Source organism: Neodiprion virginianus, chromosome 1 (genome assembly GCF_021901495.1).
Source record: "Neodiprion virginianus isolate iyNeoVirg1 chromosome 1, iyNeoVirg1.1, whole genome shotgun sequence".
Taxonomy (NCBI): domain Eukaryota; kingdom Metazoa; phylum Arthropoda; class Insecta; order Hymenoptera; family Diprionidae; genus Neodiprion; species Neodiprion virginianus.
Window position 1 is genome coordinate 36,098,572 of NC_060877.1, and position 12,978 is coordinate 36,111,549.

General features: G+C 36.4%; 1 protein-coding gene and 1 pseudogene across 2 annotated transcripts; one reads left to right on the plus strand and one right to left on the minus strand.

Annotated features, from left to right (window-relative positions):
• The first annotated feature begins 351 nt into the window (after positions 1–351).
• Positions 352–3,449, plus strand: LOC124297909 (peptidylprolyl isomerase domain and WD repeat-containing protein 1). Of its 2 annotated transcripts, XM_046749361.1 has the most exons (8): positions 352–566; positions 793–895; positions 1,052–1,248; positions 1,432–1,625; positions 1,789–2,126; positions 2,263–2,452; positions 2,556–3,131; positions 3,228–3,449. In XM_046749361.1, exons 1-8 carry the CDS (start codon positions 476–478, stop codon positions 3,369–3,371), a joined length of 1,833 nt encoding a protein of 610 aa, XP_046605317.1. In that variant the 5' UTR covers positions 352–475; the 3' UTR covers positions 3,372–3,449. The 2 variants fall into 2 exon arrangements, with proteins under 2 accessions (XP_046605317.1, XP_046605406.1); XM_046749450.1 differs by lacking the exon at positions 1,052–1,248.
• Positions 3,222–12,585, minus strand: LOC124310296 (adenylate cyclase type 10-like; annotated as a pseudogene).
• Between the last annotated feature and the right edge of the window lie 393 nt (positions 12,586–12,978).

Here is a 12,978-nt window from a genome sequence, read left to right on the forward strand (position 1 = left end):
CAAGAGTGTCCGTCAATTAGAATAATTGAACCACATACCCTGAATTTTCATTCAAAATCCATTCAATAAATATTTCGCGATTTTTCATTAATTTTTTCTTATATTTTGAGTCCGAAATAAGCCATCGAATTTATCTTAATGCACCATTTTCATCAGTGTGCCGGCATAAAAGCAGCCGCACCAATCATGCCGCGTAATTCCTGCTTCTGATTGGTCGAATGATCGTGGCTGCGTAGCCATATTTTCACAAAACCTACAAGATGCAGAATGCACCACGAACCTAGCTGCAATCTGCTGCACTCGCATTCGTACCAACGCAAAATAATCGCAAACTCGGTGTTATTTTGCCTCACGTTGGCGAATGTCGCGATCTGAACATCGATCGTAAACAAATGTTACAGCGGCACACATCAATCGTCAAGTTGGTCAAGTTGAATAACGTCTATTGCAATCATTTGATCGTAATATACTAATCATGTCTAAAAGAGAACACGTCGATAGTGATTCTGATGATGGATGGGTGGGACCGATGCCGTCGGAGGCTGCCGAGCCGAAAAAACGTAAAGGTATCGTAAACATAACCTCAAAAATATTCAATTCTCTTTAGACGTCGCTGATAGGTACAAATGTTCAAAATCTGCCAATTCCTTGGACTTCATCATCTTATAGCTTCTCAATACTAAGTTTAATCATCAATTTAAATTATACGTTGACTGCGGGTGACATTTACAATAATCTAAAGTTTTAATTGTTGAGCATTGTTGATATCTACTACTTCATAATTGTTCGTAGTTTTGGAGTACGAGCAAGTTTACCTCGACAATTTACCCAGCTGTGAATGTTACGAGAAATCGTATATGCATAGAGATGTTATCACACACGTTTTGGTCACAAAGTAAGTACATACATCAATTGATATGAGTTTTCTTAACAAAACTCTAATTTATATCCTAATCCTCACAAGTAACTTTATTGTTGGTATTTTCACTTCAAAAGTCAATTCTTGCTTTTATTTGAGTTGCAAATTCTATTGTGCTGTACAAAATTTCAGAACAAATTTCGTGATCACTGCCAGTTGCGACGGGCATGTAAAGTTTTGGAAAAAACAGGAGGAACTAATTGAGTTCGTTAAACATTTCCGGGCACATTTAATGGCCATTCAGTCGATGGCAGCAAGCTGTAATGGCGCGCTAATGTGCACAGTCAGTTTAGACAAAAGTATCAAGGTCTTTGATGTTGTTAACTTTGGTAAGTCATTATGAGTTGCATTAAATAGACTATGACTTTGCACTTTGCATAACAACATTAGTGTACACATTTAAATCACACATCTAACATAAGTTGATGAATTTCAAATCCACCTGTGTAAACGTTCAAAAAGCCTGCATTTCAATCTATCAATATCTAATGCAATCGAATCTTTGTTTTTAGACATGATTAACATGATGAAATTAGACTACGTGCCACAGTGCTCTGAATGGATATATTCACCTGGAGATGCGATATCTGCATTAGCAGTTTCCGATCAAGATTCGAATAAGATCTATGTTTATGACGGTCAAGGGACAAATACTCCTTTACATGTCTTCGAAAAGTTACATACAAAAAATGTCGTCATTATGAGGGTAAAAACTTGAATATTTGATTGAAATTTATTGAAGACTGACTCTTTTTAGGGATCGAAATTGCCTCCATGTATTATCGACTCAATTTCAATGAATCAAGACCTGATTCGTGCTATTTAGTTGATTATGCCTGCATACTGAAAATTGATTGCTCTCTTTTCAGTACAATCCAGTTTTCGAGACGTGTATATCTGTAGATAAAGCAGGGATTTTAGAATATTGGACAGGCCCTAAAACTGAGTACAAATTTCCAAAATGTGTTAAATTTGAATCTAAGCTGGATACAAATTTATTTGAGTTTGCAAAAAATAAAACTTACCCGTGTGGCTTAAGTGTTTCTCCTGACGGCAAGAAATTTGCCAGTTTGAGTGGAGACAGGAAGGTCAGAGTGTTTCATTTCTTGACTGGAAAGCTATACAGGGTATTTGACGAAACTCTGCAAAGATTTACTGAGTTACAACAAACTACTCAACAATTGCCTAACATGGAATTTGGGCGCAGGTTTGTTACTACATGATTTATTTAAATGCATCACAATCCAATTATTTGACTATACAGGTATCTATACACCCCGGCAGTAGTTGTCTATTTTTCTTATCCCGTAATCATTTAACATAATTTCTACTACATTATGCAGAATGGCTGTTGAGAGGGACTTGGACAAGACGGAAGCAAATATGGGCAACATAATATTTGACGAATCAGGGTACATGGTCATGTACAGTACAATGCTTGGCGTAAAGTTGGTGAATTTGTATACAAATCGCTGCGTTACAATCATGGGTAAGCCTGAAAACTTCAGGCCTATGCAACTAGCTTTGTTTCAGGTATAAGAATTTTCTATTTTCTTTGTAGTTATTGCGTTAAGTTACTTGTCGTAAGTCAATTAATTTATTATGGACTGATTATATATGATAAAGTGCTCCTAAGGGTAAAGCGAAGAAAACTACGGCTGCAGTCACGTTTGAAATGGAGGCATCAGAAAACCCGACAATGGAGTTGAATCGCCCAGATCCAACATTGTTTTGCACAGCGCACAAGAAAAATAGATTTTATATGTTCACGCGACGTGAACCAGAAGACACAAAGAGCCAGGAGTGTGACAGGGATGTTTTCAATGAAAAACCATCCAAAGAGGACATTATCTCATCCACAGAAGCCACTAATATGCAGAAAATATATGACGTGGCGATTCTGCACACAGCTCTTGGAGACATACATATCAGCCTCTTTGGCAAAGATGTGCCTAAAACGGTGGAAAACTTCTGTATGCATTCTAAGAATAATTATTACAATGGTCACATATTTCACAGAGTTATTAAAGGCTTCATGATACAAACTGGAGATCCCACGGGAACTGGTACTGGTGGAGAAAGCATATGGGGAGGGGAATTCGAAGACGAATTCAGGCCTCATCTCAAACATGACAGGCCATATACATTGAGCATGGCAAATGCAGGGCCAAATACAAATGGAAGTCAATTTTTCATCACGCTTACACCTACGGTAATTATTCATATTCACCTTTGAAAAGATTGTTGTATAAGTTTCTAATTTTTAACTACCGTTGTGATTCTGACTTTTAATTATTTTTGTCCTTAGCCATGGCTTGATAACAAACACACAGTTTTTGGCCGAGTGATCAAAGGAATGGAAGTAGTTCAGAATATCAGCCAGGTGAAAACAAACCCTAAAACTGACAAACCATATGATGATATTCGAATAGTTAGCATTACAGTCAAGTAGATTTTCCATTCAAACGATGACAATCACATACTTGTAAAATAAATTTGTATCATTAATATTAAATTATTTCAAATTTTATATTCGATTTATTCGTGCTTCTATCTTGAAATTATAAGTTTAGTAGAAATAATATCGTTTGCTACTGTTCTTTACTGTTTTGTTTTGGTAGTCTTTGAGAAAAGGCAGAAATAACTGCACTGATGATTGAAGCTATCAGACCAATTGATGAGATCCGTTTATTTTCCTACGTCTATGGTTTATTCAAATATCTTTGCTGGTTTCGATGAGAATAAATAGAAAAATCTATTTTCGTACGAGTGCTAACACAATCGCAAATTTTCAAAATACATGTTCAGGTGAATTCAATACTGACCAGGTAATTATTCTCGGTTTGTTGATACAACTGTAGTGCAATCTGACATGTGCAATTGATGACCAGTATACTTGCCAATAGATGCAGCCATTGTTTTGACGGTACAAATCTTAGGCGATATTTAAGACTAATTGTAACTACGAACTAATGAGGATATTTTGGTAATGGTAGTGAAAATGGTACGACTTTGCAGCTATTCATATCAACTTCGTGCCAATCCAAAACGCTGTTTAGAGTGCAGTGCTCCTTCCAAAAGTCGCGTTGAATCGGGTTCATAGCACCATTCCATACCTGGAAGGAGGATACCTTCAGAGATAGCCTAGATTGGTAATTCTTAGTACTAGAATAAATACATGACGGGTATTCTATTATAAATTGGACAACACCTTTGCACAGTGCATAGCCCACTGATTAATCATTTTATTTGTTTGCGCCAATGCAAGTTTTTGCGACTTTTGCACCAATTTCATTCCCGCTCCAGTTCGGTTTCGGATCATTTTATAATATGCCCGTAACAGCATGTACCTTTGCAAGAATTATTACACGTTTGAACGAAAGCGATGAAACATGTCAAATTTACTGATTCATAAAATTCGTTTTTTGCTCTATTTTCAATAAAATATCATGTTCACCTCGGTGCTGCAATACTTTTTGACTGGACTGCTGTATGTATTAGTTTCAACAGTGAGCGAATTTCCTTATGTGTCACTATATTGGCCTTTGCATTTTTAGTATCCATTCTATGAACTGTAACAAGGAAAGAATAGAACGTGATAAATTATTTAGGAGGGTTCCTCTCTGAATGGTATTACAACCATTGTCACTCTGTCAACTTTTCATTTGCAAATCATTCAGGCATTGTATTTACGTCGGAGAAAAGCATGGTCGTTCACTTAATTTTGAATTAGGATTAGTTTTACAATCCGATGTATAATTCTCACCATATAATATAAGAAGCCCTTCAAGTTTTTTCAGTGCCGTTAACGAATCTGTAGTCGCATCTGTATTATGATCGAAAGCTATGGGTGGAATCTTGCTTCCCCAAACCGTTGCGGCCTCCCAATCATCATTTCTGACACACCTGTAATAAGCCAGCAAATTATAAAAATGGAGTCAGACTACTTCTAGTTCTAATATCACTCCATCCTCACCATAGCCACATATTGGTGAAATATCGTTTTTCAGCGCTAGGATCTCGAAATGACATAATTGTGCTACCAGCCTCTAGATAATATTGTTCGCACTTGCGAAATGAAATAACAGAGAGCCCGAATTCCAGTTGAAAATCCACGCAAAGAGCGTAATACCAAGTTCTACCTGCCTTATCTGCATCTTCGTTCGCTAATGTTTCTGTTTTATTGAAAATAATAAAAATGTTGTTAAAAATTATGCTATAGATGCAAGCGTACTCATGTGGTAAATTATATTGCAGTAAGATTCACCCATTTCATTCAGCATAGAAACAACATCGCTATATTGACATTTCAGAAGTAATATATGAATCAGTGTAGGTAACAGAGAAAGTTTTAACCGCATAGCGTGAATAGTGTGGCAGATTTTCATGGTAGTAAAACCAATATTCAGTGCTTTGTCTATCTCCCCTCTCATCCAACGTGAACGGAAAATTACATAATACAATTCGGCGACAGCTTTTAACTCCTGCAATTCGACCGCATCTTCTTTACGGCAGCACATGATTAATGCATAATTTTCCAAATCCGGTATTATACTTCTGCATTTTGGATAAAATTATCATCAGTGTTGTGCTTTTAAAAACATTGACTGAAATGCTATGGTACTTATTTGTACCTACTTGTGATTGAAGTGATGTGCTACTATGATCATGTGCGCGTATGCAGTACAGAGCACAAAGAAATCTTGATTTGCTTCGAGTGCTGCATTTAGACCCCATATGGCAGCCAAATGACTATGATGCCACCATTGATTTGTCTGATAAACAGGATGATCTCTTAGAATTGCGAAATATTTTATTTTTCATAGTTAAATATGGGAAATTACCCTGAATAATATAAACATTTGCGCGAAGCAATTAGCCAGTTGATCGCTAAAGTCAGCGGCATATTCATTTGCAACACCGACAGTACAACTGCGTAAAAATCTGAGCATCAGTTTTTGATATTGAAGAGAAAGCATAGCTTTGAATTTATTGGCAAATATACTCCTTGGATATTTATGCCCCAGGCTTCTTACAGCCTCGTATAAATAATCTTGAGCGAGTTTAGGTTGCCCAGATTCAAGACAACACCTTCCATAAAGAGTTTGAATTTTTCCTGTCAAATAGGGTATAGTTATAGCCTCGTCCTCACTCAACCCTTTCATCTGTAACAGTATGAATTAACAGTTTGTAGTAAAGAAATAAGTGTTGTAAATATTGTTGAGTCTGGAATATCAGTGAACTTCAAGTTGTAGTTGCATCGTTCTCACTTGTTCTAAAATTAATTCCCCATCATGCAGTAATTTTCTTGCCTGTGGAATATTGCATGAAGACAGTGACACCTCAACAAATTCCAATATCGCAATCAACATTTTATCTTTGCGCCCTACAAATGTAAGCGTTGATGTCATTTGGCTTTTTGATTCTGCACAACGTACCCATTGAACGTATTTGCAGCGCTTACCTATGCTATGACAATGATCCACGACTTGTGTGTACATGGTAACAAGTATCGAATTGCATGAACACTCAGAGAAGTCTAAATTAGAGAATGTGCGAGTGGGGCTTTTCTTAACAGGCTTGAAAGCTGCGAGGCAACCAATATGGTCCTCGGCTATATTTTCTGTGCTTGAACCTAACACAGTTTGTAAACTTTAGTAAGCAATGCAAAGAGAGCTTTTACAAGAGGGTTCAAAATTTGTCATGGTTGAAAATTGATTGGAACAATTGACTTCCCTCACATTGTAGCGCCGTATGAAAGTTTACAAAATTTATGTTAAAGATGTATGCTATTACTTATTTCAGGATTCTCTGCCTGTTTCTCAACTGGAAAATCAGTCAGGTGTTGTAGGTAACTCATAGTTTCATCACGACTTTTCTTTTCACGTTGATCTTCTTCATATCTCATCCCCAAAAGCTTTGCAAAATGTCCACCACCGCATGCCTTACACCGCCTTGTCCTCTGTTGAAGATATTTCAAAGCTTTGTCATGAATTTCCACCTTATGATTCTCCGTCAGTAGCCTGTGATAATTAAAATGATTTACATCAAGAGATGACCAGTGAAATTCTTTTCCCTCTGTGGCGCTACGAAATATGGTTTGCAGATGTACGATGCGAATATTCAAGTACATAGTACGAACATACCTGTACATTGTGTCTCTGAACATAGATATCTTGAAGCGTATAAGGCCGCACGAAGCATATTTTGGCAAATCAGCACAAGCTTCTGCATTTAATTGAAACAGTAAACTGGGTTTTATAAAGTTGGTTACAGGCATGTATAAATGTATTACATTTTTGTTTATCATATACCTGTAATAACAATGCCGGTACAAGCGCAGCGAATTTCCGAACTCATATTAATCTTCCTAAATTTCCTTAGATGGACCATGGCGCCTGAATTTCGCTTAAAATCTCCCATTGCGCAGGCTAGTATTTTTAACTCGTACAATCTCTTAATAGCTGAAAATTGTCAAACATTTTTAAAGATATTCATCCGAAACATTTGGGATCTCTAATTTGATTTGTTAATTGCACAAAATATTTACCCAATGCGAATTCTCTTTCAGTTGTACTTTCCAAAAGATTAGTGAGCATGTATCTGTTGAATGTTTCTCCGAGTACAGCAGCCGTTTTGAGCAGTAGCTGATCAAGCGGGGACAATGCATCGAACATTTTTAATATCACAACTAAAAGAAGGTATTGATTATTATTAACGAAATTACTCTTTATGCGGTGTTATTCCAGATATTTGTAACATGCGTATAAGTTTGTTGTTTGCAATCCTATTCTTACCCAGATGCTGAATGACATTTATTCAAGAATTGCTGCAATGTAAGATTTCATTTATAACTATAAATTGTATATACCATCCATTTTTAATTCAAGATCATTATCATCGATAGAAAATGTTGGTGAAGTTATGCATATTGTAATATTTGGCATCAGTGTCACATTTTCGATTGAAGCTGCTACATCTGATAGTTTTCTATCTATCAAATTTACCGCACTTTCCTGTGAATTATAATTGGTTCGATAACATTCGTTGAAAAATGACACACCGTAATGGCACAATGTAACTCATTAATTTACCCTATAACTGGATTGATACATGGGCCACCCGTCTGCCTTTTTTGGTTCGGTACTATGCAAGCTAGTCCGATTTTCCGATGTCAACCTGAGTTGAATAAAAAAGGTTGAACTCAGTGATACTAATACTGGTATAGACCGTTCGTTTCACCTGCACACCATTTCTTCAGGAGGACATACAAGTCCGAGATGGCAAAGTTGGTTTTTATTTATGTCTTGTTTCAGCAAATCACCCGATTGCACGAGGCATACCAAATAACTTTCTATCCAACCGGGATTACCAGAACTCTTTTCTTGAATCACTCTACAATGATAATATTGGCATATTTGAAAACATTACTGTCTCACTGTTTCATCTCCAGCATTCACAAATTGACTTTACATTTAGTTCTGAAATCACATCTTCTCTTTCTCAGCTTACTTTTCTAATTCTGCGGAAATCGCTCTGACTCCTAGTATTTGGCACGCAAGCCCTGCGTGATACCATTTGTCTAAGCCCAGCAAATCTATGACCTGAATATCATAGTTTAATGGTGTACTAGTTGAACGAATTAACGATGTGTTCATACCTCTGCTTTTTTTGAAACTTCATATGGTACTGAAAATTCCGATGACACTTTGTGTCCAAACGCCATGACAAAGAATATAAAATCCGTTTTCATTATTATCGGTAGAAGAGAAGCTGTTTCGCTGTCACAATATTCAGCATCGTCGATCAGAATCACCCATTGTCGAGTAAATGTGTGACTCATAAGTTTGCCAAGGAGCTTTTCCATTATTTCTCGTTTTTCACTGTCTGGCAGTTCTCTGTATTTATTGCTAATGTCAAAATTGACGTTGAACACTTCATTCAGCGAACATAGTAGGTGTGGAAAATATATTTTTCCCATATTAGTAATGATCTTATCTTCACGCTCTTGAGGTGTCGAAGATGCGGTAAATCCAAGAGGAATCGAGAGAATGAGACAAACCAATGTATAAGGAGACTGGAATGTGTATAGATACGCAACATCATGTTATGACTGCTTGATAAAATTTTCTTAAAAACATATACACAACATCGTTGAACTGACAATACCTTGTAATCATTTTGAATAAGGGATATATGATTGCACGGTATTGTGGGTGGGATGTGGTGAATCATCTCATCCAGTAATCTAGTCTTTCCAGATCTCGGTTCGCCCCTAAAAAAACGTGCTAATACTAGACTGCTGTGTAGTTGAAGTGAAGATACATATTTTGCAATTAGTCAATATTTTCATGAGAAGATACACATATCTACGACATATAATTTTGCAGTGCAATGATTTCAAACCTTATAACCAGAGCATTATGTCTCAATTCTGCATCAGGCTGATCTTTTTTAATTTTGTGAAAGTTTATTACATTTAGCAACATTCGTCTGAAAGTATTCAATTCCTCCTCCCTGCCTAGAATAGGGTACATGTTTTCGCGTGACTCTTGATCTTCTGGTCTGTGGATTGGAATCATTTCTTATAATTGATATTTTATGTTGTTAGTATAGATAACTATGAAAGACTCCCTTCTACACTCTGTAGAATAACTTACACCAATTGTTCAACAAATTCATAAATTGGTCCAACGTTGCTTATTCCTTTCAAATACTTTGGCTCCTGTAAAATGAAATGCCTTGCTTCTAAACGAGAACGAAGAAAACTTTCTCGATCACAGACAACCTGTAATATTACAGATATTGAAACCGATGAATGTTTTGCCCAATGGAGAGCGGTTGAATCACTGAACTCCGTTTTGACTTACACGATTAGGGTACGCGCACATCAATCTTGCCGCTTTATTGACAGCCATACCAATAACAGTGTATTCTCTTCTCAATATGTGTCCAACGACACCACAATAAGTCATACCAGTCGTTACTCCGACTGCAACGGATCCGAAATTCTTTCGTACAGACAATGTTGCATGAATTTTTGAAGCGCAACGTAAGCCGATTTGAGATTCTAACTCATGTTTGTCACCACGAAGACCAAATATGCACAGGAACATAAGATCCTTATCAAATAGTGAAGTTTTATTCACGCAGCCTTGCATGCCATCTACAATTCTGAAAAAGTAATAGCGTCTATAATAGTTGATTGCGGCATAATTAGGTGGTTCAAAATATCAAAGGAATTTTGCTTACCCGCAAACGATTTTATACGCAGTATCAACCAAACGGATCAATTTTTTCTGACCGACATCTGTTATTATATTTATGAACAGAATAACTACCTGACGCATCTCAGTCAGATACTCTATAGGTTCGTCCATCTCAACTGCGTGAACTATCGGCCTTATCATGTAGCATCTCAAAGCGTTCTTCATACGAGCTTTTGCCACTTTGTTCACCTTTGGCCTAACTGCAAAAGATATTACTGGTTACTGTTAAATACTTTCCACATGAGGTCATCGTGCAACAATTAAACCTCTTCACGAATACTCAACAATTTCAAATGAGACTTTTCTTATATTTTCTTAAACATACGGCTATAATCCACTTGCCACCGTCGATAATCGTCCAGCGTATCTCCTGTTAGATTCAGAAGTACCGGAGCAGCCTCAGGTTCCGGAACTCTGTCCGTGGTACAACTGTTGAACAATGTTACATTTTGATCCTCCAAAGTACTCATATCATGCTCCGATTCAATTTCTGTGAAAACCAACACGGACTTTGTTGTATGAATAAGATTAATGTAAAGTCAAATACAATGCTTAGTGTAATTATACAACCTATCTTCGAGTATCTGTCTACGTCTGGATCCCACATAATTGTCGTCGCCAGTAATAAAGTATGAACACCATCAGGCATGGCCTCGTACACGTAATCATTCGGATTAGCCCATTGCCAGCTGCTTGGCGCAACAATTATATCCCCACCGCTGTAATTGTTCATGAAGTATAGTCACTTGGAATTTTGAGCTAGACTCTTAGACTATTAGATACAAAGTGGGTGGAAGAATAGAATTTGAATATTTAATTTCGTCTTTTATTTTATATATATATAAATAATATAATATAATTTATATATATATATATAAAACGTTTATAGCCGAATCACCGATGATTGTTTATCAACTATTTGTTATTTACCGGCACATTCCCTCAGCTGCTTTGACTTCCCAGACTGGATTCCCGGTGATGATGTAGTGAGACATAGTTTCAGGATCTCCGATCGATGTGAAGCATATTTTTCCAGATGCTATTGCCAGTTTTACTGCAGAAAATAATGGAATTGTGTGATTAGTTGGTAGTTTGTATTTCAGATTGTGTAATGCAGGAAAAAAAGTGCAAAGAATCGAAGACAGATTGACAAACAATTGCATGAACCTTTTAAAACAACGCCAACGTCTGTATCGAAAGAGCCAAAATGCTTTTGAATAATGCACGCAGTCTGCATTGCTTCTACCGCTACATCCTGCATCACCATATCGTCATGGATCTTCCACATTACAATGAACGCATCTCCAGAAAACTTGAGCACGTCTCCTTTGTGCGATAGGATTTCCTGAACCATTGCACCGATATAACTGTTGAGTATTTCCGTCAATTTAGAAGGACCACCTTGACCAGTTCTTGTATACTTTTCCGTAAGTTCAGTGAAACCTGAAACGTTGCTTTCATATTACATTGGAACATGGAATTAGATAGAAATTCACATTATCTAACAAAGCCATTATAAATAATTCATAATTAAGGAAATATTTTCAGTACGTACCTGAAACGTCGCCTAGCATTAGAGTTGTGTAATATTCTCTGGTGTGATAATCATTGACGTGGTCCAAAATTTCATCAGGACACATTGAAGCAAATATTTTTGTATGATTCTCTATTTTGGCTGATGTTAGTAGACGAAGTTTAGTCTCTTTTATTTTCTGATGCGATGAGGTACTAAGCATAGATGATTTCTTCGATTCGATTAAATCTGCAATGTCGTTAGGTACCATTGTAAAATTATATTGTATTCCATCAACACCACCGATTATATACACAAATAAACTTTTATTTTCACGCCTTGACATTTACAATTACAAATACAAGACATCTTTCGATATTTTTTTTTTAAATTAATCTGCTATTGTGAGGCATAATTACTAAACTTACCTTCATCGTCATCAATGCCGAAGTCTTTTAGAGATGATGTAAAATTGGATTGTCTGTCGACGAGAGATTGCTTGGATTTTGAAAGAGGTGTCTGTTTAGACATCTTATTTTTTTCATGTGTAAGCAGAAGCAGCGTCAGTCGTACCGATTGTATGGAGAACTGGTATGTCCATTGACACTTGTGAGACAAAAGTATGTTAAAAACATTTGAACGTATGTCTGCAAATGCATGGTCGTTACTTTCAAATTAAAGTGGATTGGTGATAAATAAATGTATTAACATTATTTTGTCCATATAATTACTCTTTTTATTACTTACAGCAAAGTATGTGTCTATTTCTCACTCAAACGTGTTCGAAACTTACAATTAGATCGCCACAAATTGCATTACGCTACAAACCACATATCGCATTGCGTGTTTATACTTTTTAAACACATACATATATATATATATATATATGTATATGGGTGTGTGTGTGTGTGTGTGTGTGTGTGTGTGTGTGTGTGTGTGTGTGTGTGTGTGTGTGTGTGTGTGTGTGTGTGTGTGTGTAATAATTGCTAAGATTTTTTTTTATATCATTTTACTTTATCAACAACGTTGTAGACTAAGAGTGTTTCTGCCACCGACGAGCTTAGGTATCGTACTTTGTGGTAGGATAATTAATCTCTTTTATCTTTTGAATCAAGTAACAACTATACACGTTTAATCAAGTTTCAAAATAACACTCTCTTCAAGATATGTAGCGTGAAAGTAATCGACCTCATGCAGAAAAAATGAGGAATGGCACTTTTGTTGTTGCCCAAACAATTCTATGTAACAGCTAGTGTGCAAGTATTTCGACAAGGTCA